General features: G+C 40.4%; 2 protein-coding genes across 7 annotated transcripts in view; one reads left to right on the top strand and one right to left on the bottom strand.

Moving 5' to 3' along the window:
* The first annotated feature begins 6242 nt into the window (after positions 1-6242).
* Positions 6243-25286, top strand: OCIAD1 (OCIA domain containing 1). 5 transcript variants are annotated; one of them, XM_012931437.2, is made up of 9 exons: positions 6243-6373; positions 7917-7979; positions 8388-8468; positions 12885-12938; positions 13600-13647; positions 15244-15379; positions 17445-17620; positions 21381-21533; positions 24684-25286. In XM_012931437.2, the coding sequence occupies exons 2-9, from the start codon at positions 7922-7924 to the stop codon at positions 24719-24721; spliced, it is 744 nt and encodes a 247-aa protein (XP_012786891.1). In that variant the 5' UTR covers positions 6243-6373; positions 7917-7921; the 3' UTR covers positions 24722-25286. The 5 variants fall into 5 exon arrangements, with proteins under 5 accessions (XP_012786891.1, XP_012786890.1, XP_058526097.1 ...); XM_012931436.2 differs by lacking the exon at positions 6243-6373 and adding an exon at positions 6401-6570; XM_058670114.1 differs by lacking the exons at positions 6243-6373; positions 24684-25286 and adding exons at positions 6413-6570; positions 18117-18193 and having other exon boundaries at positions 21381-21521.
* The window catches only part of OCIAD2 (OCIA domain containing 2), a 28067-nt gene continuing 18738 nt past the window's right edge, over positions 16887-26215 (bottom strand). For both annotated transcript variants that reach the window (XM_058670117.1, XM_058670118.1), the window contains exon 8: positions 16887-16899. The gene's annotated coding sequence lies outside the window, so the exon portion shown is untranslated. The remainder of the gene's footprint in view (positions 16900-26215) is intronic.

Here is a 26215-nt window from a genome sequence, read left to right as displayed (position 1 = left end):
GTAAACTCATGACACAGAATGATGTTAGAAACAATGGGCGTTTTATTTGAACATTTCAAGCCCCAGGTGTTAAAGCTTCTTGCAGCAGTCTGGAATGCCCAGCTGGCTGCACTTGGAAACTAACAAAACATGCCTGAGTCTTGTTGAGACACAACAGAATGTTAAGGTAGGTGATCAAAGCAGACAGTCAATTTTCAAAATGCTGGTGTTAAAATGGTTTTGAGTATATCTTAATGGGAACTAAGTTTGAGGTTTGAGAAAAAGAACTTGAGTTTGAAAGGTTTGACCAAGTTTAAAATAGACCACTCTTGCATGCTCCATCTTTTCCGTTTTCTCAATTCCTCCTGTGGGTATTGTTCAGTCACCACTGCCTTGGAGAAGGTCTCTCTTTGGAGTGGATTTCCTCCACCAGTCCTTTCCCCAAGCAGCTGCCAAAATCAACTTCCTCTGTTGCCCTTCTAACAGTCACTCCCTTCCTAAAATTCCTTTTAATGGCCTGTGCTGGTCTGATGTGAATGACAGGACTCTTGCCCTGCCTTCGAGACAGACACACTATTCCTGCCCAGATGTATTTAAAGCTCATGCCTATTTTTGCGAATCCACATGCTATTTCCCTCTCTTTGTGGACCTTCTAGTTTGCAGCTTTGTCATTTCTTGGTGTTTGTTCATGTTTAGATATCAACATTTTATTCTGTTTTGGCCAGAGTTCTACTTTTTATATCTATCCTTTCACCCCTACCCCCAAACAAATATAAGTACAAATATGCTTAAGGAAAAAAAGCCCCAGCAGTGATCTTTATTCAAATTTCTTTTGACATTTGATTACTTTTGAAGAGCCAGGTAAGTGATCAACCGCATTGAAAATTCTGGTTTAGTAAGAACTAAACATCAAAAACAAAATTCTCTTACAAGAAGAAAATAGTATTGTGGAATTTCCCTAAGAAGCATAAACATTTTTTAGATTGAGTCACAGGAAAAAATATCTCATATAATCATCAAGAGTAACTTCCAGGAAAAAGTTCTCCAGATTCAGAAAGATGGTCTTTTTCCTTTTAAATTTGTTTATTTTTTATGCAGAAGACCTGAATTTAAGCCCCATCTTGGTTATTTTGCAAACTCTGACTTTTGTCACACAATCTCTCAGAACAGCAGCTTCATGCTTATAAACTGTTAATAATCATATCTATGTGCATCTTTCTTACAATCCAGTAATATTTGTGGAGTAAAATTTCTGTGGTAAATACAAGACATTATTAATCAAACATCCCCTTTCCTGGGAACTTTCCCAGGATTTCCTCTTTCTTATGTATTTTCATCTGGAGGCAAATCCGGTAGCATAGTTAGAGGTCCTTTCTCTGAATGAAAAATTGCAAATTCTCAAGATAGTGAATATTGTTGTTGATAATTTCTCTTATCCTTGTGTGTGTGTGTGTGTTTTTTTTTTTTTAAAGATTTTATTATTATTAGAAAGCCGGATATACAGAGAGGAGGAGAGACAGAGAGGAAGATCTTCTATCCGATGTTTCACTCCCCAAGTGAGCCACAACGGGCCGGTGCGTGCCGATCCGAAGCCGGGAACCAGGAACCTCTTCCAGGTCTCCCACGTGGGTGCAGGGTCCCAAAGCCTTGGGCCGTCCTCAACTGCTTTCCCAGGCCACAAGCAGGGAGCTGGATGGGAAGTGGAGCTGCCGGGATTAGAACCGGCGCCCATATGGGATCCCGGGGCCTTCAAGGCGAGGACTTTATCTGCTAGGCCACGCCGCTGGGCCCCATCCTTGTGTTTAATAGAAAACCAGATGCACAGGCTCAGCACAGTAGCCTACAGGCTAAAGGCCTAGCCTTGCAAGTGCCAGGATCCCATATGGGCGCCGGTTCTAATCGTGGCAGCCCCGCTTCCCATCCAGCTCCCTGCCTGTGGCCTGGGAAAGCAGTCGAGGATGGCCCAAAGCCTTGGGACTCTGCCTCCGCATGGGAGACCGGGAAGAAGCTCCTGGTTCCTAGCTTCGGATTGGCTCTAGCCATTGCGGCTACTTGGGGAGTAAATCAACGGATGGAAGATCTTTCTCGCTGTCTCTCTTCCTCTTTGTATATCTGACTTTCGAATAAAGATAAAACAAATCTTAAAAAAAAAAAAACCCAGAAACACAAATTTTACTTTTTCATGTTCATAATCTTAAAAAAAATGCAAAATATAAAAAATAAAATTCTTTGTCTTCCGCCCCACAAAAAAACTATTAAAATACTGGTGTGTAGGAGTGGGCCTTTGGCCAGTGATTAAGATTCTGGTAGTCGGGCCCGGCGCGCTGGCCTAGCAGATAAAGTCCTTGCCCTGCACGCACCAGAATCCCATATGAGCACTGGTTCTAGTCCCGGCAGCTCCACTTCCCATCCAGCTCCCTGCTTGTGGCCTGGGAAAGCAGTCGAGGACGGCCCAAAGCTTTGGGACCCTGCACTCACGTGGGAGACCTGGAAGAGATTTCTGGTTCCTGGCTTCGGATCAGCATAGCACCGGCTATTGCAGTCACTTGGGGAGTGAATCATTGCACGGGAAGATCTTTCTGTCTCTCTCCTCCTCTCTGTATGTCTGACTTTCCAATAAAAATAACAATAAATCTTTAAAAAAAAAAGATACTGGTAGTCTACCCACCTCTCACAGTGAGGTGCCTGGGTTCAATTCCCACCTGAATTCAGGGTCCTGAGTCCAGCAGCTCCCTCCCACAATAGACTCTGGGAAACAGCAGTGTCAACTGAAGGTGAAAGTTCCTGATATCCACATGGGGCACTAGGATTAAGTTCCTGGTTCCTGACTTTGACCTGACCAGCCCTGGCCATTGCAGATATTTGAGGGGGAACCAGCCGACGGGAGTTCTCTCTCTTGCTTTCTGCACCACCCCTTGCCAGTCTCTCTCTGCCTTTCAAATAAAATGAAAATAAATGAAAAGAACAAAATCAAAGCACAAATGTCAGTCTGGTCTCAGACAGGAGCACAGGCAGATATTACAGAGTAATGGAAAAAACAGAAGGTATGGACACAGGTGCAGAATAACCGGTATGCGCTGTGGTCTTTGTGGCTTCTGAATCTGTTTACTAGAAGCCCTTTCAATAAATATTACAGGGTTTGCTGTGGTGGCACTTCTGGCTAATCCTTCACCTTGTGGCACAGACATCCCATTTAGGTGCTGGTTTGTGTCCCAGCTGTTCCACTTCTGATCTAGCTCTTTGGGAAAGCAGCAGAGAATGGTCAAGTCTTCAGGTCCCTGCACCCAAGGGAGATGCCAGGAGGAGGCCCCTGGCTCCCAGCTTTGGATCAGCTCAGCTCTGATTCTCTTTACAGCCAGTTTAGGAATGAACCAGCAGGTAATGACCTTCTCTCTGTCTCTCCTTCTCTCATTGTAAAGATTTGCCTTTTGAAATAAAAATAGGCCTTAAAAACATTACAACATTTTTTCTTTCACTACATATTATGGCTTTTATTCTAACCAAACATTGAAAAGGATTGTGATATGTGTGCCACTGTTGATATACAGATTGGGGAAATTTTTCTTTACTTGCATCAGTTGGTATTATGGGCTGAACAGGTAAGCAGTTATGGGAAGTGTCATAAAGGGGCTAATAGTTCGGATTTTCAGACTATACAAGGGAACTTCTACATGTTTGCAGAAAATAAAATTAAAATACAAGTTTGGAGTGGACATTTGGCCTAATGCTTAAACCATGGGCTAGGGTGCCCGAGCGTCACAGAGTGCCTGAGTTCAGTGTCCCCAATTCTGACTCATGCTTCCAACTTGCTGGCAGTAATCCCTGGGGTCTACAACAGGGGTTTCTTTTGTGCTTGGGGCCTTCTCCCCCAGGGGTAAGTCCTGACGTCCCAGGTTCCAGGCTTCAGCCCCACACCCACTCTGCCATTTGTAGGTATTCGGGGGCATGAACAACCAATGCGGGTGCTCTGTGTCTCTCTCAACTGAAACAAATGAACAAAATTTTCCATAAACTTTTGCAAGGATGCGCAGGTAAGCATGTAACCAGGACTGATCTATACTTTCAATATTCTGGGTCATTAAGCTCTAAATGTCCTGTGGTATAACATCATGAACATGTGAAAATCCTCATTTACCTCAAAGACAAATAAGCCAGTATTATATGTGTCTTTAGGTGAAGTTGTGGTTGAAACTAGGCTTAAGCTGCTAACGTTTTAAATATGGTGCCTGCATCTCCGCCTCTAGTAAACAGCAGACATCAATCCTGCTTCCATATCACAAAGTATGGGGTCCTTGAGTCACTCTTAACAGCATTTGGTCTCATGTGCTACTTTGTCTTAAGAGGAGCTCATGAATAATGATTGCAAAAATCAGACAGTTGGCTCACATGTTAGATATTTGGTTGAAATTGTTCATATTTTAAAGCCCTCAGAGAGCAAAATTTTGAGAGCTAATTTTTTTAGAGGATTTATTGCCAAAGTGATGTCTATACTTTTGTGGATCTGATGTCATTAAAACATTATTTCAAAACTGAGTTTGGGATGGAGGACCCAGCTGCAAACATTCACATCAGCTCCTCGCAGCTGCTGTGTGGCTCCTGTTGTGACTATTGGTCTAACAGCTTTTGAGTGGGTTCTAAAAGTGACATTAGAAAAGGCCCAGCAGATGTGCGTGGTGGCTTCTGAAACCTGAAGTGGGACAGATGGTTCTCTGCTTGGTTGGCGGCTTGGGGAGCACTGCAGCCAGGGTCACCTCCTGCAGAGGGTGTGTCATCTCTCCTCCCCTCCTCGCCCCTTGCTCCCTGCTTCTGCCTGAAAATGAAACTGTCCACGAAGAGAAGCAGGGGATGGCTATGCAGGAAAGTTTTTTCAAATATCCTCTGCAGTGAAAAGATTCTCTGCAACAAGCAACTCCTAGACGGGGAAAAAGTTTCCTCTGACCTTTAACGAAGAGTTGACTCTTTTGCTGGTTCAATGGCTTCATGGACTAATCCTATAATTCCAAGCACTGGCATCCCTTATGGGTACAGGTTCAAGTCCCAGCTGTTCTACTTCCTATTCAGCTCCCTGTCTATGGCCTGGAAAAGCAGTGAAGGATGGCCCAAAGCCTTGGGATCCCACAGCGGAAAGAGGCTTCTGGTTTCAGATTGGCTCAGCTCTGGTCATTCAGCTATTTGGGGAGTGAACCAGCAGATGAAAGAGCTTTCTCTTTCCTTCTCTCTGCAAATCTGACTTTCCAATAAAAATAAATAAATCCTTAAGAAGAGAGAGCGAGAGAGAGAGGGAAATAACTCTACAGCTATATCTTCTCATACAACAGAAACTCAAATTTATTGACTAATTGCTGAGACATCAGCAAACAGAAAATATACTCATCAAACTCTCATGTGCCTGTGTTAGGCATGGTTCGGTGAATATAATGAATATGATAAAACTGTATTCTGAATTTTATGATCCAGAAACATCAGCAAAGGAAGAGCAGATTTCACTTAAGCATAAAGCTTACCCAGAATGTCCTCTGATTAAAAAAATGAATCATTTATTTATCTTATCAAGTTGACCGATCTATTTGAAAGGTGGAGTTACAGAGCATAGGAGGAAGGGTACAGAGAGAGAGAGAGAGAGAGAGAGAGAGAGAGAGAGAGAATGAGAGAGCACTCATCCATCTGCCAGCTTACCGCCCTGCTCTCCAAATGGCAGCAGCTGAAGCCAGGAGCCTAGAACTCCATCTGGGTGTCTCACAAGGTGGCAGGATCCCAGGTACTTGGGCCATCCTCTGCTACCTTCTGGGTGCATCAGCAGGGTACTGGGTCAGAGGTGGAGCAGACAGGAGTCAAAACTGCCCTCACAACGGATGCCGGCATTGCAGGCTGAGGCTCACTCAAACTCGGCCCCTAAAGATTTATTTTATTTAAATGTGAAAGGCAGAGTGACTAAGAGCAAGGGAGAGACAGAAAGCGATCTAATCATCTGCAGGTCTACTCCCCAAAAGACGAGATTCTAGAAGGTCAGCCAGCTGACCAAGTGTGAACGCTTATGCTACACAGCCCAGAGGTTCCAAGAATCAGACGATTTGTGGAAAGTCTCAAAACAGAAAAAAGCACAAGAAAAGCCGGTAACTCTCAACAGGCGCTAAAGGGGTTCCAGCCAGTCTGTCACAGGACGCCGAGCCAGGTGCGTCACAACAGCCCCAGCCTAGCCTCGCCTTCCCGGGAGGGGGCGGGGCAGCGCCCGGCGCGCGGTGACCAGTGGCGCAGCCGCAGTGCAGCTCGCGAGCGCCGCGGCGGCCGTGCGCAGCGAGCCAGGACCCAGCCGAGGAGGGCGGGGCCGACGCGCGCAGTCGCAGACGGCTACTACGAGGCCGCACGTCTTTAGCCGCCGCAGGGAGGTTTTGACGTAAGTTCCTGCCGTTGGCTACTAATGTTTCCGGGACGGGGTCATATTTGAGCCCTTGTGTTGGGGACTTGTGGGCTGCTGCGTCGCTGTCCACCCCTTGTCCTCGCCGCAGTTCCCCCTCGTTTTCACCCTCCCTACTCTTGCGTGGGTCCCCTTCCGCCCTTCGTCGCTCGGGCTCTCCGCGCTGTCGTCGGGAGGTGGGTGAGGTGACGGCTCCTTTTGCCCCCTCCCTGGCTGTGCTCGCCCCCTTGGCGCGGCCATTGGCTCCTTTGCACCTGCCGCCATTTTCCTGGCTGTGGGGGTGGACCGATGGTTCAGTTCGTCTCGGTCTCTCGAGGGCTCGCGACCGGGCGAGCGAGGGGGATGAGCTTGGGGTGGGAGACGGTGGTGGTGACGCAGGAATTGGGTGTGTGTGAGGGTTGTGCTCAGCTGTGGGAGGTGGGGCTGCTGGGTGCAGGGTGGAGGATTTTTGTTTATGGAATTAAGAGATTAGGACGGTACTCTTTTTAGGGGGCCTTAGCATGGACATTATTCTCTTTTCGGAGTTTCTAGAGGGGTGCTGTTTTGGGAAACGAAGGTTCCATTTTCTCATACGCACTTAGATTGAAGTGATTATTCAACAGGCTCCAGCCAGCCACGCTTTCAGTCTCCTGTTTTTGTTAGCGCCTGTCCAAAGGGTTGGGGTGTAGGAGGCACTCCGTGATGGTTTATGGACAGTAAATTATGACAGCGCCCACTTGCCATCCTCTTTGTGGATGCCATTTCCTGTTTTCATTCAGTTGTCATTAAAGTCAGAATGATCCTGACCTTAGGTTAGTTAACCTTACGTAAAATAGACAGCTGATCTGTTTGGAGTCGTGGATTTTTAAAAAAAAATGAAGAAATAAAAAAATATGTTATTGGAATGTTGTGCATTCCCCCCCCCCCCCCGTCGTATTCTGTGTTACGTGAAGATTATTTGGGTGGGGGGGCATGATGATTTGAGGTTATAGAATGTGCTGGTAGCTTTTCACCACTAGAAGGATAAGTCGGGTTTATTCTTCCAGTGTTTTTGGAGTCAGGCTTTGTGGGAGATTGTGTGTTTCCTGATGATGATTCGTTTTTTAACCTTGAGGCCCAGAAACGACTTAAGGTTTTTAACTCATCTGGTTTTTTTTTTTTTTTTTTGAGAACTCTAGTGTAGTCCTGGGCATGGATTTCTGAAAGGACAAAAACGAGATAAACCAGCTTTAGCAGGGGAAATTGTCAGTTGTTTTGTTGTTGCCCTTTTGTATCTTGATATTCACCAGCTGACAAATACTTGAAAGCACCTATTTTTTTTTTTCCATCAAGGGAGCTAGCATTAGAGCTCCAAATCAGTAGGAATGTGACAGTTTCATTTAGGTATTCTGTTATGTCAAATAAGTGTTCCTAAGGTGTACTGCTCAGTAAATATTTGTTGATTGATTATCAAAGATGCTGGTAATTTTACTGTATTATGTTTTCTTACTTTGGTCTAATTTGCGATAGTTTGTAATGCTTAATATAAATGTTTTTGATACAGGAAAGATGAATGGGCGGTCTGATTTTCGAGAGCCGAATGCAGAAGTTCCAAGACCAATTCCCCGTAACTATCTATTAAAGTATTTTTAATTAGTAGCACTGACTTTGTAAAGAAAATATGGAGTACTAGTAACAGCTGAGCTGGCTATGTGGGTTTATTATCTTTGCATTCACCCAGGGCCTCATACTTGGTTTAAGGCCCTGCAGTTGCCATGTTGATATTCTTAGAAAGGGATCTGAGCAAGGGGTCTCACTTTTCTATGTTTCATCGAATCTAGCATATTTTGTAGTCAGAGTAACATTAACTTCTGTTTGAAGTCCAACTTTATTACAAGTGTATAAACCAGCTGTTTCATTATTTCAATAAGGAAAAATGCTGGTGTCCTTTAGTTAACATTTAGATAAAACAAAAATTTCACACTCAGTTTTATTACAGGTATTTAAATATTTTCCAAATTGTCTCGGTTAAAAGATATAGGCGCTGATTACATTCCAACAGAAGAAGAAAGAAGAGTCTTCGCAGAATGCAATGATGAAAGCTTCTGGTTCAGATGTGAGTTTAGTTTTCTAATTAACATGATTTCTTTTAAAGATTTATTTTTATTGGAAAGATGGATATACAGAGAGGAGGAGAGACAGAGAAGATCTTCCGTCTTTTGGTTCACTTGCCAAGCGGCTGCAACGTTTGGAGCTGAGCCAATCTGAAGCCATGAGCCAGGAGTTTCCTCCGGGTATCCCACGTGGGTGCAGGGTCCCAAGGCTTTGGGCCGTCCTTGACTGCTTTCCCAGGCCACAAGCAGGGAGCTGGATGGGAAGTGGAGCTGCCGGGATTAGAACCAGCGTCCATATGGGATCCCGGGGCCTTCAAGGCGAGGACTTTAACCACTGCACTATCACACCAGGCCCTAATTAACATAATTTGAAGCAAAGTTGGTACCAGAATCTTCAAGCTAAAAGTTTGACTTTATATAAAACATATTAACACACTGGGCATAGATGTGGTTGTTAGTAAAAGGGATTGAAGTAGAAGAATTACACTCACTCTAATTTTAAAGTCATTATTTCCAGAGGTTTTCCCAAGATTAGGAGGTTGTTTTGTTGATTGCCACTGAGTTACATGGAGTAGCTGAAGCAGCAAGACAGAGTGATAGTGAACCCTGGAGGAATGGAGGTTTGGAGTTGTTAAATGAGATACCTCGTGCTGCACTGTGGACTGTCCTGGAGCAGGGGCCCGGAAGCCAGGTCTGTCTGAAGTCGGAGCCATGAGGCTGACTTTTATCTCCTTACATAATAAGAGTCTGCTTGTTCGCATTTTATATGAAATGTTACTACATTTCCAGTCTTGATTTCTGTCCAGAGACCTTATTAGATAGAAGCATATTTTTTTAAAATACAGAGAATGCTGGAAGCAATAGATAAATTACATGCTTACTGTAGAAGAAAACCGTAGTAGTGCTTTGTCCAGAAACCGCAGTCCTTTCAGGTAAGTTCAATCTGAGAAAAAAGCAGCATGGAGTGTTTGGAAGGGCAGAGGCACCTTAGCCTGTGCAGGTATGTGTTACCATCAGGGAGGCTGGGATATGTACTAGGCAGAGCTGTGTGCTAGACCACCTTGCTTTGTGACACACAGTCTTTGTTCTGAAGTAATGGAGACAAAGCAAATATATGCATACTTATAGGAAGATGGATTTTAAAGCTGTCAAAAAAATGATTGTCTGTAAAATAAAAAGCCTTATTAACCAGATGGAACTGAATAACTACTAAGACTGAGGGAGGGGAAGGAGCATTTAGTGAGCAGAGGCAAGTAACTCGATCCCTGCTAGACCATGGAGGCTGAACCGACTGGAGCAGAAGGCTTTGAGGATAGAAACTATAATTTTGAGGAATTTTATTCTTTAGATGTTTTGTTATATTAGAATAATTGATGAGTTTGTTTTTCTAATACATTTCTAATACATTTGCTAATACTTTTGTTTTCCTTAGATGTTTATTATTTGGGTGGGATTCTGAGGGAACGACAGACACAGAGCTCCCATCCACTGGTTTACTCCCCACGTGATGCAAAGGCTGAGTCCAGGAGCTGGGAGCTCAGTCCTGGTGTGCCCTCTGCGTGGCAGGAACCCCGTCCTTGGAGCCAGTGCCACTTCCTCCCACAGGTGTGCTTCAGCAGGAAGCTGGAGTTGGGATCTGAGTGTGGAACCCACTCACACGCCTGCATTTGTTACTATTGTTATTACTTTTTTCCATTAATTATTTTTTGATGTATTTTTACATCGTTGAATAGGGTGACTAGGGTCAAGGGCTACAAGAAGGTGGGTGAGATCACCATTTCCACATTCTCTTTTTTTTCCTTCCTGTATCTGGGGAAAGTGGGGAATAAGGTGAGAATCCACACCCAGCCTCCCAAACGCTGTGCACACTGGGATGGAGAACAGTCACCTGATATCACCCTAGGGTTCCTTATGTGGAGTATGCTGTTAGGGTCCTGCTCAAGAGGTTTGGATAGTTCAGCATTTCTGAGTTACTGCTGATCTTGCCACTCCAAGCACGATGAAATCTCTCGAGAATCCATTGGTTGACATAGTCCACCTTAGACTCTCCGTTTGTCAAGATTCTCACTGCCAGCACCTGGCTGGGGTAGTTCATCCATTTGTTCCTGTCCTTAGACTCCAGTGTACTCCATGTGCACCTGGATATGCTGTCCACTGCTCCATCTAAGCCGCCGAGGCGGCCCAGCTCCACGGTCAGACCATGGAACCTGCAGTTCTCTCCATGGTTGGGGTCCCGAGTCCAATAATTCATGTCATGACAGACATGTTCAGTGTCTTAACAGCTGCTAGTCACGAGGGTCAGGTGTTACCTACCAGGGAAGCTCGTCAAGCTGTACCCTGGAGCTGATCACTTAGACACCTGCAATGTAGCAGGTCCCTAAGTTCCAAGGAAACTTTCAAAGGAAAGCGGTATTCAGCATAAGTTGTGTTTTTATAGTTCTAGCGTACTGTGAACCACTCACTCATTTAGATAAAGTTTTATGAACTGTCCTCCAGTCAGATTCCCAGACCAAATCACTTACAAGGTTGGTCAGCCGGGGACTGGCTCCTGTCATCACAGAAATGGTGTTAGGCATTTGCAAGTGCAGAGAAGTATTGATTGATGACTATTTTTTTTTTTAAAGATTTATTTATTTTATTACAAAGATATACAGAGAGGAGGAGAGACAGAGAGGAAGATCTTCCGTCTGATGAGTCACTCCCCAACTGAGCCGCAACGGGCCGGTGCATGCCGATCCGAAGCCGGGAACCAGGAACCAGGAACCTCTTCCGGGTCTCCCACGTGGGTGCAGGGTCCCAAGGCTTTGGGCCGTCCTCAACTGCTTTCCCAGGCCACAAGCAGGGAGCTGGATGGGAAGTGGAGCTGCCGGGATTAGAACCGGCGGCCATGTGGGATCCCGGGGCGTTCAAGGCGAGGACTTTAGCCACTAGGCCACGCTGCCGGGCCCGATGACTATTTTTAAATTAGAAGATCTCTGACATGATGATGGGAGCTTTGGATTCTTCACTCTTGAGTTAATGGGCACATATAAACGTATATAGAAATGTAATATTTTTCATAGAGTTTTAAGGAGTTCACTGTTTTGGAAGAAAGAGCATTATATAAATGTTAAACTCTTGACCCAGCCACCATATGATCATTTTCTATTTTTGATTCACACAGTGTAGTACAGAATTTGAGATTTGATGGCTGATCTGAGACATGCCATTGAAATAGCTTGTGGCCTTGAGCAAATTGCGTGACATCTCTAAGCCTCAGTTTCCTTGTCTTTATTGTTGTTATCTGCCGTTTCCTCTAACGTGTGATAAAACTAAGATAATACACCCAGCGCACGTAGCTTGGTACGTAGAATTCAGTCATTATTTCAACAGTGATACTTAATGTGAAATTTGCTGCTAGTACTGCCTTCATTTATTTCCTCTCTCCTTTTGTAACTTCAGAGGTAGCTTAATAATTTTCACTGTATTATTTTAATTGATGTTGTTAGTGAATGGTAATTTCGAAACCTAAATCTAAATGGTTTTTAAATTACTATTTAATATTTTTATTAAACTTAGAATGTTCCTTTAATTTTTCCACTAACAAAGTACAGGATTGGGCCTGGGGCGATAGCGTAGTAGTTAAAGTCCTCACCTTGAACGCACCGGGATCCCATATGGGCACCGGTTCTAATCCTGGCGGCCCGCTTCCCATCCAGCTCCCTGCTTGTGACCCTGGAAAGCAATGGAGGATAGCCCAAAGCTTAGGGACCCTGCACTCGCATGGGAGACCCAGAGGAAGAGGCTCCTGCTTTGGATTGGCTCAGCTCCAGCTGTTGCGGCTCACCTGGGGAGTGAACCATTGGATGAAAGATCTTCTCTGTCTCTCCTCTCTGTATATCTGCCTTTTCAATAAAAATAAATAAATCTTAAAAAACAAACAAAAACAAAATACAGGATTGCTTTTTGCAAATGAAAGTCTCTTTTTTTTTTTAAAGATTTATTTATTTTATTGGAAAGGCAGATGTACACAGAGGAGGAGAGACAGAGAGGAAGATCTTCCATCCGATGATTCACTCCCCAAGTGGCCGCAGTGGCTGGTGCTGCGCCAATCTGAAGCCAGGATCAAGGAACTTCTTTCCGGATCTCCAATGCGGGTGCATTGTCCCAAGGCTTTGGGCCGTCCTCAACTGCTTTTCCCAGGCCACAAGCAGGGAGCTGGATGGGAAGTGGAGCTGCCGGGATTAGAACCAGTGTCCATATGGGATCCCAGTGCTTTCAAGGCCAGGACCTTAACCATTAATGCTATCGAGCTCGGCCCAGATGAAAGCCTCTTGGTTGTTAGATGGTTGTACTGACAGTTATCTCCTAATGAACGGAGGACAAATCTGTTGCTTTGTAGATGTTGTTTTGTTGACAAGTTCTTTCTCCTTACATAGCTGTACCTTTGGCTGCAACGAGCATGCTGATCACACAAGGACTAATTAGTAAAGGTAACTATTTAAGCTTGGAATTAATTCAGCATTTTGGATGCCATATTTGTTTTATGTTTTTCTGATTTTTAGGTACAGCCGTGATGATAGCATATTAAGCATTGTCACTAATGAGTTTTTGTGCTATTGAAGGGCTTTTGTCTGGGAAACCACTGGCTTATTTGTCTTGATTTGAGAATTGATGTGGCCTCATTCACAACTTTAGAGCAGAAACATAACTGAAAACCTGCGGGTGAAAGTTCCAGAGAGACACAGGGAGAGATGGAGGTTTTCTGCCTGGTGGTTCATTCCCAAAAGGCCACACGCACAGTGGCCAGAGCTAGTCTAGATGAAGCTAGGAGCCTGAGTCTCTCGCGGCTGGCATGGACTAAGTTCCTGGGCCATCCTTTGCTACTTGCCCAGGAACATCAGCAAGAAGCTGCGTCAGAAGTGGAACAGGTGTTGACCTAGCATACTGTACCACAAAACTTGCCCCTCAAGTGATCTTTTAAAATTTACCCATTGTGATAGTTTTTAGAATGCATAGGTGTTCTGTGTATTTCTCTTGACACAGAATTTACTTGGTTCTCTCTGTTAAATAGTGTAATCTTAGAGCTGATGTTTAAGGATAACCTGTGGTGAGTTTTCCTTGTCTAACAATGTTATCAATATCTTTCTTTAGGAATCCTTTCAAGTCACCCCAAGTATGGTTCCATTCCTAAACTTATATGTAAGTATAAGCAACACAATTGCTTTCTTAGTTCTTGTGCCTAAATAAGCTAATTTTAATTAAATGTTTTGCTGTATTTTACTTATTAGTAATCATATGAATGTACTGATAATCAGTTTAAATATACTTGAGCAAAATTTTTAGTGGGCTTCTAGATATTTTGTTGTTAGCACTGATAGTCATGAGCTACTTGAATATCTGTTTTTCTCATAATATGACTATTGGAAATTATTTGTTGAGCATACTGTGTTTGCAAATTCTTGATCTTTCTATGAGGAAAGCAAGTTCTGCAGATGATCTGATTAATCAAAAGAGAATACTTAAAAATAAGCCTAATTTAAAACAAGTCTCTTTAATTTACATTTTAAGAATTTATTTTAAAGATTTATTTTTATTGTAAAGTCAAATATGCAGAGAGGAGAGACAGAGAGGAAGATCTTCTATCCGTTGTTTAACTTTCTAAGTGATCGCAACAGCTGGACCTGCACCAATCCAAAGCCAGGAGCCCGGAGCCTCTTCCGGGTCTCTCGCATTGGTGCAGGATTCCAAGGCTTTGAGCCTTTCTGGATTGCCTTCTCAGGCCACAAGCAGGTTGCTGGATGGGAAGTGGGGCTGCTGGGATTAGAACTGGCGTGTGTATGGGATTCTAGAGCGTGCAAGGCAAGGACTTTAGCTACTAGGCTACTATGCTGTGCCCTAATTTACTTTTTAAAAATGTAAAATGTGTAACTGATTAGCTGTGCAGTATGCTTTATAAAAAACGGAAGCCAAATTGCCTTTAAAAATAAGTGTATTTATTTGAAAGGCAGCATGAATAGAGGTGGGGACAGATTTTCTATCTATGGGTTTAATCCCCTAATAATTGCAATAGCTGGGACTGGGCCGGCAAAAGCCAGGCATCTGAATTCCATCTGGGTTTCATCTGGATGGCAGGGGCCCAGGCACTTGGCCTGTCTTCTGCTTTCCAGGTGTTATTGCAGGGATCTGGATCTGAAGTAGAGCAGCTGGTGTCAAATTCTTATTAACAGAGGTTCCTAGTGTGGTAGGAGGCTGCTTAACTTGCTGTGACACAGTGCTAGTTCCTAAGTTTCTTGTCTAAGAAAAACAAAACAAGGTTAAGGCTTTGCATAAATCTTTTCAGGTTCACATCTCTTGTATTGGAAAGAAGTCATAATGGAATAAATACATTGTTGGGTTCATTTTAACATGTTGTGAAGGTGTTGTACAAGTATTATGGTTCTCATCTTATAGGAAAATAAATATCTAAATCTGTGTGATTAAGCTAGAATTCCAGAGTTTCCATTTATCTTTCCTTTAACAGAGTTTTCCTTTCTGTATTAATTAGAAACTGTAACATTCATCATCTAATCCTTAGCTTACTCTATTTTGTCAAAGTGAATTATATTCATGGAATCTTTTGTATGAACTTGAGTCTGATTTAGTGTGGTACTTTTATCATTATTTTGGAAATACCAGTTTTGCTAAATCAGAGATGCTTTTGAATCATTCTTTCAGAAGAAAAAACGTTCTTTTAGAAAAGATTTTTTTGCCTAAAAATACAGTCCGTGACACTTTCTGTTTGATTTTATTAAAAAGTTGCTTGTATCATGGGATACTTTGCTGGTAAGCTTTCTTACGTGAAAACCTGCCAAGAGAAGTTCAAGAATCTTGAGAACTCCCCTCTTGGAGAAGCTCTGAGATCAGGACAACCACGGCGACCATCACCTGCTGGGTAAGCTCAATTCTGAGAACACAGCTGTTGCCGCAGCTCAGGGAACGATACACGGCCTAACTGAAGCACCTTTGGAAACTTCTTGGAAACTTGCCGTTTGCTGTAGACTGAAAGTAACTTGATTTTTTAAATGGAACCATACTGAAAAGTGTTGACATAATTAAGTTTTTTTAATCGAGTTTGGCATATACTTTTGGTTTCTGTATTTTTTGACTTTTGAGTTCTCTCATTTTTAACTCATCATGTTTGTTATTCACAAGAGTAGAGAAATGAATGGAGCCGTTTAATATTCTTTGAGATAATAGTACATTGTTTAAGTAATCTGACTTCATTTAGTAATAATGGTTAATTCTTCATTAAATAATTTCAAAAGTGAACTGGTACCTGAATGCATTTCTTACATGAATTGATAGAAGTATTTTGGATAGTATTTAGTCAGCATATATTGGAATTCCTAACATTTGAAATTTTGTGAGCTTTTTTTCCCCTCAAAATTCTGTGAAAAAACTAGTGAAAGTGAAATTAAAAAGCTGTAAACAGTAATTTATGACTACTGTGAACTAACAAAATGGAATAAAATCCATTTCCACTGAAGCAGACTGAATATTCTATTAATGGGAAATTGTGTATTTACTTTAAAATATGAAATCTATTATGTGACATAATGAAATGCTTTTGGTAAATTAAAAATGAAAATTACAGAATTACCTCTTTAAAGTATGAATTTGTAAAAGTATTGGAAGTAAATGATGAAAATGACTTACAGATTTTCCTTCCTTCAAACTTAAACAGAATATATTTTTTTTAAAGATTTATTTATTTTTATTACAAAGTCAGATATACACAGAGGAGGAGAGACAGAGAGGAAGATCTTCTGTCTGATGATTCACTCCCCAAGTGAGCCGCAACGGCTGGTGCTGCACTGATCCAAAGCCGGGAACCAGGAACCTCTTCCAGGTCTCCCACACGCAGGTGCAAGGTCCTAAATCTTTGGGCCATCCTCGATTGCTTTCCCAGGCCACAAGCAGGGAGCTGGATGGGAAGTGGAGCTGCCGGGATTAGGACCAGCGCCCATATGGGATCCTGGGGCTTTCAAGGCGAAGACTTTAGCTGCTAGGCCATGCCGCCGGGCCCTAAACAGAATATTTTTTTGAATGTCAAGAATTTCAAATTCCTGGGGCCCGGCGGTGTGGCCTAGAGGATAAAGTCCTCGCCTTGAAAGCCCCAGGATCCCATATGGGCGCCGGTCCTAATCCCGGCAGCTCCACTTCCCATCCAGCTCCCTGCTTGTGGCCTGGGAAAGCAATCGAGGACGGCCCAAGGTTTTGGGACCCTGCACCTGCGTGGGAGATCTGGAAGAAGTTCCAGGTTCCCAGTTTCGGATCAGTGCAGCACCAGCCGTTGCGGCTCACTTGGGGAGTGAATCATCAGACAGAAGATCTTCCTCTCTGTCTCTCCTCCTCTGTGTATATCTGACTTTGTAATAAAAATAAATCTTTAAAAAAAAAAAAATTTTCAAATTCCTAAGTCTAATCAATAAAGCCATGTTAAACCTGTTACTGGTTTTACTTTGAACTATGGTTTGCTTTTTGTGTTATTTAAGTAGAAATTAATCTGGATAGAAGATTTAATAACTAATAAGGCAAGTGAATAAATTATTGGGTATTTACATCATAAAATGGCACAGTGTAAATTCTTTTAGAGATAGTGTTACTGGTATTTTTTTTTTAACAAGTTAGTGTGTAGGTGGACTCCTAGCTATGAAGGTTAGCTTGGTAGTTATGCTGAGGATTGGATGTGTTTATTGAGGTTGACTTGCTCTTAGGTATTTTTCCTATCTACAAACTTTTGAAACACATTAAAATTATATCAAATGCCTAGTATTTAGAAACTGAGGTATTTTCTATTTCTGTGTAAAATGAGTTTTAAGTTGTATAAGTGAATTAGTACATTTTTACATGCTTTTGAAGCAAATTAGCCATGATTTCATCATTTATAAGTAACTATAAAAATTACAACCATTTAGAAACAAATATTTTATGTATAATATGATTTTCTTTTATAGGCACTATTCTCAAAAGTCAAAGTATGACTCAAGTGTGAGCAGTCAGTCATCTTTTGGGTCATCCCCAGCAGCAGACAACTTTGAAAAAGAGACGCTGCCTCGTTATGAGCCAATTCCATTCAGTGCTTCTATGAATGAATCTACTCCCACTGGTATTACTGATCATATTGCCCAAGGTAGAAACTTCTCTTGAAATGAATTTCAACATTTTATGGTCCAACGTATGTATAAACTTTATTTGATGACCTTTCTGCTGGATATCATCTGTGTGTTCCATCATCAGTCATCAACTCAAATTCATCTGTCAGCCTAATTTCAGCATTTTTGTGCGTTCTGTTTGCTTGTTTCTTCCTTCATTGAGTCAGCATTTCTTAGTAAGCTTCAGGCACTGTTGCTAGGTGTGGAAGAAGTAAAGATGGCTACATTTGGTTCTTGTCCCTGAGAAACTTTCAGTTCATCAGAAGAAACAAATGTAAGGATAAGTTACTAATATGTCCTTGTAATTGAAAATATTAGCACAAGTTTAGTGAAGGAGCTGAAATGATACACTGTGGTTTGGGAAGTAGGAGTTTCAAGAAGTCTTTTAAAAGATTACATTTGATAGGTTGATCTTAAAGGCTTTCAGCTTTCCTGTCTGTAATGTAAAAAAAATAATACTTACCTACCTTACAGAACTGTTGTCAAGTGAGAAAATCCATGTGAAAATTCTTTGTGAAGTTTTGTAAATACTAGCTTTGAAGATCGCACATGTAAGTGAAATAACATCAATTTTGGATTAAGGCCTGGCTCTGAATCCTGATCACATTGCTGGCTATGTGACCTTTTAGTTTCAGTTACAATAAGTGACTGTATTTTATAATCCCTTTTATTGTGATCTTGTGAATGGAGATGTAGTCTTTGAAAGAACCCATTGAATTATACCTGATCATCAGAGACAATGCCTGGCAAGTAATAGATTCAAAAGGAGTGTTAATTTCATTGTTTCTTTCAATGTGGTCTGCAGTGAAAGGTGAGGAATTTGAAACAGGAAGTATAAAATGCAAAAAGCTTTGAAAAGCAGAAGGCTTTCCTAGTATTTTATTGTAGAGAAATACTATTGTGTTTGGCTACTCATCGCTGCTCTAGACTTTGGATGGATATGGTATAATACCAGGAATATTATACCATAACATTTTTGCAAAATGTGAGAAATTCTGGATTTGTGAAACAAGTCTGACTCCAGAAGCTTTGTTAAGGGATTGTGAATCTCTGCAGTCTTGGAAAACACTTGCTTTGAAACCAATTTAATAAGGCAGTAATGGAGAGCAAGTGAGGTTCAAGGAATGTTTGGATTTTCTCCATTTTGTTTGTTTTGCTTTATTTACATAGACAAGATCTGAAAGGGAGGGAGGAGATATATTGGAAAGGGAGAAGTTGATTATAGGTCCAGGAATATTGTAGAGTGTAGATGACGGCCTTGTAGGTCAGAGTAGCTACTAACCATTTAACTATATATGGCTACTTATATTAATAGATAAGAGATGAAAAATTCAATGTTCCAGTTGATTTGGTTAGCATTTTAGTTGCTTAATAGTAAAATGTGCTAGTGGCTGTCATGTTGGACAGTACTGCATAGAACATTCTTGTTGCAGAAAATTATGTTGGTGACACTTCATCAGAACAGAAGTCAGGCCAAAGGAGTGTTAACTTTGCAGCAGAGAAAGGAGAAGAAAAAATCGAAATTCAGATGGTTAAAGACCCTAAAATTTGTTTGAAAGTTGTTGAATCTCTTAATCTGCAACTTCTTAAGTATTTTTCCTCTAAATGATTGAAAGCAAAAGTGCTATCAGATTATTGAGAAAGAAAAGGAGCTGGGCAGATAGGAGAGTGGTTGAAGTCACTATCTTGTCTCTATAAAGGGATCTGTCCTTGTCCCTCATTGTGTCCCATTTTTCCAGTCTTAAGTTCAAATCCATTCTTGTATTTTATACATGTACCACCTCTTTCTTCATGATGACTTGCATCCTTCCTACCATTTGCACTGGAAAATTCTGATTTAATTTTTTTCATCTAAAAACAAATAAACCAAAGGTCCTGGTGTCTACTCACAGACTCGAGCAGTGCGCTGGGGTGGCCAGCCATCTGTCCTTGGCTGTGCTTCCTGACCCCCTTTCGGTGCAGTTTGCCACCTTGCTTTGCTCTTCAAGGGCCTGCAGTGGCTTCCTTTGTTTTGTTTCAGAGGCCTTTCTTTCCCTTCTCGCTAACCAGGGTGCCAGCTCCTTTTGTTTAAGTCCACCTCTTATCTTTATCTCTGCTTTCTTTGACTAAGAATTCAAAGAATTCTTAATGTTTTCAGCATAAGCACTCCCTCATGACTGTTGATAAGACTTATCATAGTTCATTACAGTTGGATTTAAATCAGTGCTTCCACATTTTATTCCTTCCAGCTCTTCATAACCTTCCCCAAGTAGTAAATCATGTTTTCTATACAATACAGGATATTTTTATTCTAAGTAGGGAAAATTCTCCCCAGTCTTCTCTATGATTTATGGTTTCGTTATTGGTCATGGACTTTCAAAAGATAAATTATTTTTCTTTGAGATAAGAAAATGTTAGATCTGGAAGGAATCTTAAGAGATCATCTCTAGTCAAGCTACAATTGAGGAAAACCAAGATTCAGAGAAGTTTAGTGATTTGCCCAAGGACATTCACTGCTAGTCAGAGTGGGTGGGGATGTGGAACCCAGGGCTGCTGAAATGTACTCTGTCTCCCTGAGAACCGTTTATGGTGGGGGAAATTCAACAAATTATCTTTTGGTAATGTAATGAAAAATGTTTTAAATCCGATATGAAGTTAAGTTCTTTGTCTTTTCATTCTGTTTTTTTAGCCAGAAAAATTTAGTCTTCAACAATGATAGAATATTTGGAGACCTGGAGAAATTTCAGTTTTCTTTATTCTGTATCAGTTGCTGTAGTAATTGAAAAGAGTGTAGAGTCATATTGCTTGAAAAATTCTTATTGTTCCTTGAAATTTTACTACTGCTTTCAAAATAATTACTGCTCGCATATTTTAGAATGATTATAATTAATATAAATGTATTATTAAAATGATATGCCCAGTTTGTATGTTGCATCGAGAAATGTTACTTTGGTATTATGTGTAAGACTTTAATGTTAACATTAGATTCGTTTTTTTAAAACATGTTCTATGTGACCTTTTTTTTGTTCCTTTTTATACATTAGATAAAATTGTGTTCCTGTTTTGGTTCTGTCAGCCAACATCAGAGAATGAAATCTAGATGCCTGGCCAAATAGAGTTACTAATTTTTGTTTTTGGCACTTTGTTTTGCTCCTGTATTGCTTTCATTAGACCAGAGTAAAAATGATGCACACTCTGGTAAAAGGCTGTATTTTATATTTCTCAGTAACTCCTTTAAGTATTTTTTACTTAAATGCCATAAATTTGGAAAAACAAATATTTTGTAAGGAGCTAAAGTTGCTTGCATTTAGGTTTTGGTCATAGGAACATTTAAATATTGAAATATTATTAAATATTACTAAATAAAGCCTATATGGTATCAACTTTTATTTGTTACCATTCATCTGTAATTTTATGCAGAATTTGCATAACTTTTAAATTTAAAACAGCGTTTTTAGTCAGTTTTAATTGTTCTGTGACATTTTCTGATACCCATTCTTTCTCTGACCACATTTATTTCTGAAAACTTTTGTATGTTGATTTTTAAATTTCAGAAATAAACGTTGAAAAGTATAAGAACAAATAGATTTTAGTTTATTGTTACCTTGGGAAAGTACCTTTGGAATGCTGATAATAATTTGATACTTTTATTTCATTAATCTATTTTGATTGTAGATAAGAAGCATTTGTAAAAATTAGTTGGTTTGGTTTTGTCCAAATCTTTTTTTATCACCATTTATTAACTGTTTGTTGTTTTAGGACCTGATCCCAACCTTGAAGAAAAGCCCAAAAGAAAAAACATTACCTATGAGGAATTAAGGAATAAGAACAGAGAGTCATATGAATTAACTTTAGCCCAAAAGACTGACCCCTCTGTCAGGCCTATGCAGGACAGAGTGCCAAAGAAAGAAGGTACGATAGTTCAGTCTGAATCGCTTTCCTCTTTAGGACTAAAATTGAAAACATTAGTTTAAGACTAATCATATTAAAAATGCGATTTTTATCAAGCTATTAAGTACAGTTATGTCATAGATAACTGATTTGTCTGTTTTTAAGGTATTTCAGAAGCCATTTTGTGTTAGAATCATGAAGTCCAAAAGTTAAGATAGAAAAGTTTTGTAATACAACTAAATTCATATACCTGGGGTAGGGGGCCAGTGCCATGGTGATACAAGTTAACCCCCACCCAGTGGCACTTGTGGCATCTCATATGGGTACCAGTTCCTGTCCTGGCTGCTCCACTTTCCACCCAGCTCTCTGCTTATGTCCTGGGAAAGCAGCAGAGGTTTACGTAAGTCTTTGGGACTCTGCACCCACAAGGGAGGCCCTGAAGCTCGTGACTCTTGACTGTGGATCAGCTCAGCTTGGCTGTTGTGGCCATTCAGGATTAAACCACTGTATGGAAGACCTCTTTGTAGATCTGCCTTTTAAATAAAATCTTTAAAAAATAAATAAGAAAGAAGTTATCTGAAGACTTTTTCTAATGATAAATATATTTTATAAGCAGAACTGGTGGCTTTAGGTTGATAGTTATGGCACTTTTTTTTTGAAAAAAAATTTTTTTTTAATTGGAAAGGGAGATCTACAGAGAGAAGGAGAGGCAGAGAAATAACTTTTGTCTGCTGGTTCATTCTTCAAATGGCTGCAGTGACTGGAGATGAGCTGATCAAAAGCCAGGAGCCAGTAGTCCTCTGGGTTTCTCATGTGAGTGCAGGGTTCCAAGGCTTTGCGCCATTCTCTGCTGTTTACCCACAAACAGGGAGGTGAATGGAGTAGTGGAATAGTGGGGACATGAACCAGTACCCATCTGGAACACTGATGCTTGCAAACTGAAGATTAGCCAGTTGAGCCATCACAGCAGCCTCTCTGTAATACCACTTTTGGCAGAACGTAAGAGTTAATATGACTTTTACAAATCCACTTTTAAGGCATTTTGAATTTTTTATTTCAATTTTTAAAAAAGATTGCTTCATTTCAAAGGCAGAGTTAGAGAAAGAGACATCTTCTATTTTACTGGTTCATTTTCTAGATGGCGATAATGGTCAGAACTGGACCAGGTTGAAGCCAGGAGCCTGGAATTCCCTCAGTTTGCTGCTTTCCAAGGTGTATTAGTAGGGAGCTAGATAGGAAGTGGAGCAACTGGGATTCCAGCCAGGCCTCATATGGGATGCAGGCAATGCTGGTCCTTGATTTTTTTTTTCCTTAACAGTATTTTATTATTGTAAAATTTTAAGTCAAAATTTCTTTTAAGTTCAGAACAGTTCAAATTACCCCCAAGTGAATTTTCTGACACAAAAGTTTACCTCCTAAGGAGTAGTGTATTTTGAGTATTGTAGTAATTTCAGTCAAGGATTTGTTATTTCTCTCTTAAGGAATTTTGATTATGTCACTGTTTTGGGGTTTTTCTGTTCACTGTTTTGTTCCTGAGAATCCTATACCACAGAGACTGCAGAAGGATAGAAAGTGCTCTACTTGCTATTATTTTTAGAGCCAGTTTTATTTCTAATTGTTAATGTTTGCTTCATATTAGAATCATTTCTATAATAGTGATAAATAATATCTGGTCATATTGCTGTAAAAAATCTAATTTTGAAAGAGATTTCTAATCTTTTAATATTTGGTAATGTTTGTCATTAAAAACCAGTAAGCATGCACTGTATGCCTGATTCTTGTGATAGGTAAAGAGTTATTTGGTGCTTTGTTCCACTGATTAATTTGAGACTTTAGATTGTGAGCTCCAAGAGGGCAGGAAATAGTCTTTTTTTTTCCTTTTTTTTCCTTTTTTTTTTACTGTATGTTGCTACAGTAAAGTACCTAACAGTGATATATCAGAAATGGCAGTGTTTTGATTAGGCCTTCTATAGTTATAAAGATGAAGAAAAGAAAGGATGGTAAACTTTTACCATTTGCTGGATTTTGACGAGCTCTAAAATTGTTACATGACACTGATGTAAATTTTGTTCCTTGTAAAAGAAAGCTGATTTTTTTTGGAGTGCATTATGCAATTTGAAGGAGAAACCTGTTGTGAGTTTCAGTGATTTTCTAGAATGTTCTTGAATCTAGACAGTAAATTTGACATTGTACAGTGTATATTATATAGTATACATTCCCAGTATCTGATAGTGCTGCAGGTTTCAAATTTAGTCTATATTTCTCTCTCTCTCTATATATATATACACACATACATACATATGTATACACATATATATGTATACTAATGTATACACACATATGTGACTGAGAAATTTTATTAACAAAACATACTTTATTAGCTGTCAGAATACTGTTACAGACTTGATTTAGTTTCTAGAAAACCATTGTATACTCACGAAGGAATGGGAGCAAAAGGAAAAGGCAGAACCTGGAGGGCATGTCTTAGTGTATACTTTGACTTCCTGGATTTCCTGAAACTGTGATACTTGCTTCTTTACTTTGTCATTATTACTTGGGTCTTGACTAGTTGTTCCCAGATGGAGGTTATGGAGAAGAGAAGCTGAAAAGCACAACAGCAGAAAAGACAGAGGAACATGTTGCAAAATAGAATTTCATATAAAATACAAGAATCCTGGAAATTATCTTCTCCTTGTAGAAGTATTAGCTTGTGGGAGAGACTGAGTTAAGTACAACCTGAGTGCTTGGCCATTTCTGTTTCTGTGGTTTCTGTGAAAAACAAAATGTAAATGTTTGTGAATTTCCTGGGACTTCTTTATATATACCACACTTGATTAGGTGCTATGGTTAAAGTTGTAAAGGAAATCTAGACTTTGGACCTAAATTGACCCATGCTTAAAATTTCAGCTCTGCTTGATGAGATTTGTACCTTGGGCAAGTTACTAATCTGTTTTCTCATTCTTGAAGATAAATTATGTCAGGTTCTTTGTAGTGTGCAGGCATTGTCACGTCCAACCCCCAGCTCACAAGTCTAACCAGCCCCTAATGTAATTTGACTCTCATGTACTTTTATTCATATAAAAACATAACTTTTCATTGTAACAGCAGCAAACTTAGGATCTTTTACTTTTTACTATTTGGAATCATCAATTATTTATGCTTTTCTCCTAGTCAAAGTAAACAAATATGGAGATACTTGGGATGAGTGAAAAATGACACCCTTGGACCTACTGAAGGCGTCTCAGTATCCAGCTTCATCTGGGAGGTCATGACCACCTGCATGCTTTGAGCTCAGCAGCAGTCTTCATAAACACACATGAAAACCAAATCCAGGGTCTGTGTGGTTTGACTTAACTGTTTTAGAAACCATTGTGTGAATGTACTCACCTTGGGGAACCTTTTGAATGTGGTGTTAACACCATAATTGCTGAAAGGTACTTCACAAAGTTTGTGGGAAATGTGTATCTGAAAAAACTGCATGGATTTCAAATATTCTTCTGTACTAAAATAAGCTAACCTGGAATTCATTTTCCATGAACTTTCTGAGGTTCCTCTGCATACAGTTGTGCAAGCGTTTTGAGTTACAGGGCAGTGATGCTCTTAAACAATCAAGAGACTGTCTTGCTCTAGAATCAGCGTATCCGAAAATAAACCTCTGCATGTTGAATTGGGGGTGGGGGTGGGCGTAAAGCTTTACATTGAATACTTAAAGTGTTTCTGCAGTATTTCCCATATTATCTTTATGATAAATAAAATGTAAAAGAACATGTAATAGCTCTCGTCTTCATTGATTTTATTCCAGTTAGATAAATTTTTAAGTACAGTTATAGATAAGTAGTGTTTTATAGTTATAGGTTATAAGGTCGGGCATATTGATAATGCAAATGTGATTCATGTAGATAAACATATAGTAAGTATCTAAATGCCTTTAAAAGGTAAATAGCATTCAAAAAGGTTGCAAATTATAGGGAATAAAAATTGATTACATTTGATATAGCATTTGGTTTAGGTAAATTTAAAATGTGATCATGGTTTCAGTTCAGTTCTATTTACTTTCCTGTCAGAAATATGTTTATTAAGTATTGCTGAAAAGTATCTCAAAGCTTCATGACGTAACACAGTAGTCATGTACTGTCTAAGTTTTCTGTGAGAAATTAAGGGTTCAGCTGAGTGGGTTCTGAGCCTCTCAGGTGCAGTCAGGTGTTGGTAGAGCAGCCAGGAGTGGGGGACTTGGCCAGGATATGTTCATCTGAATTTACTTTCAGCACCCTACTGTGACTTTTTCTGTGGGTCGTGTTGCGTTCCTCACAACATAGTTCCTTAATGGCTCCTAGAGTTATTGTGTGTTTTCAGCAAGCATGTCAAAAACTATTATGTTTTATGTATGATTTAGTCTCACAGGTTGGTGTAATGTAATTTCCTATTAGGGTGTGACTGTATACTTCTCATCTGGTCATGTTTAGAGAACGCATGCGGGAAGTGTTCGGTGTGCAGCAGTGAAGGGCTGCTAAGGGACCCTACTTCCTGTACCCAGATGTTGGCTCTGCTCTTAGTCCAGCTTCCTGCTGATAGGCACCCTGGGACACACGAGCTGGCTTTCTGGCTTCAGCCTGGCCCATTCTTGGCTGTTGCTGGTGTTTGGGGAGTAAACCAGTGGATGGAAAATCTGTTTCTGTCTTTGTTACCTTGTCTCTGCTATCACG

This window comes from Ochotona princeps, chromosome 11 (genome assembly GCF_030435755.1).
Source record: "Ochotona princeps isolate mOchPri1 chromosome 11, mOchPri1.hap1, whole genome shotgun sequence".
In the NCBI taxonomy this organism is placed as follows: domain Eukaryota; kingdom Metazoa; phylum Chordata; class Mammalia; order Lagomorpha; family Ochotonidae; genus Ochotona; species Ochotona princeps.
Note: the sequence above shows the minus strand (reverse complement) of the source record. Positions and strands in the feature narration are given on the sequence as shown.

What these genes read in the sequence shown, in the direction of transcription:
- OCIAD1 (XM_012931437.2), top strand. Translation starts at nt 7,922, where the DNA reads ATGAATGGGCGGTCTGATTTTCGAGAGCCGAATGCAGAAGTTCCAAGA. An exon ending in TGAAAGCTTCTGGTTCAGAT is followed by an intron (nt 8,469 to 12,884) that starts GTGAGTTTAGTT and finishes CTCCTTACATAG; the next exon opens with CTGTACCTTTGGCTGCAACG. An exon ending in TTCCATTCCTAAACTTATAT is followed by an intron (nt 13,648 to 15,243) that starts GTAAGTATAAGC and finishes TTTATTAAAAAG; the next exon opens with TTGCTTGTATCATGGGATAC.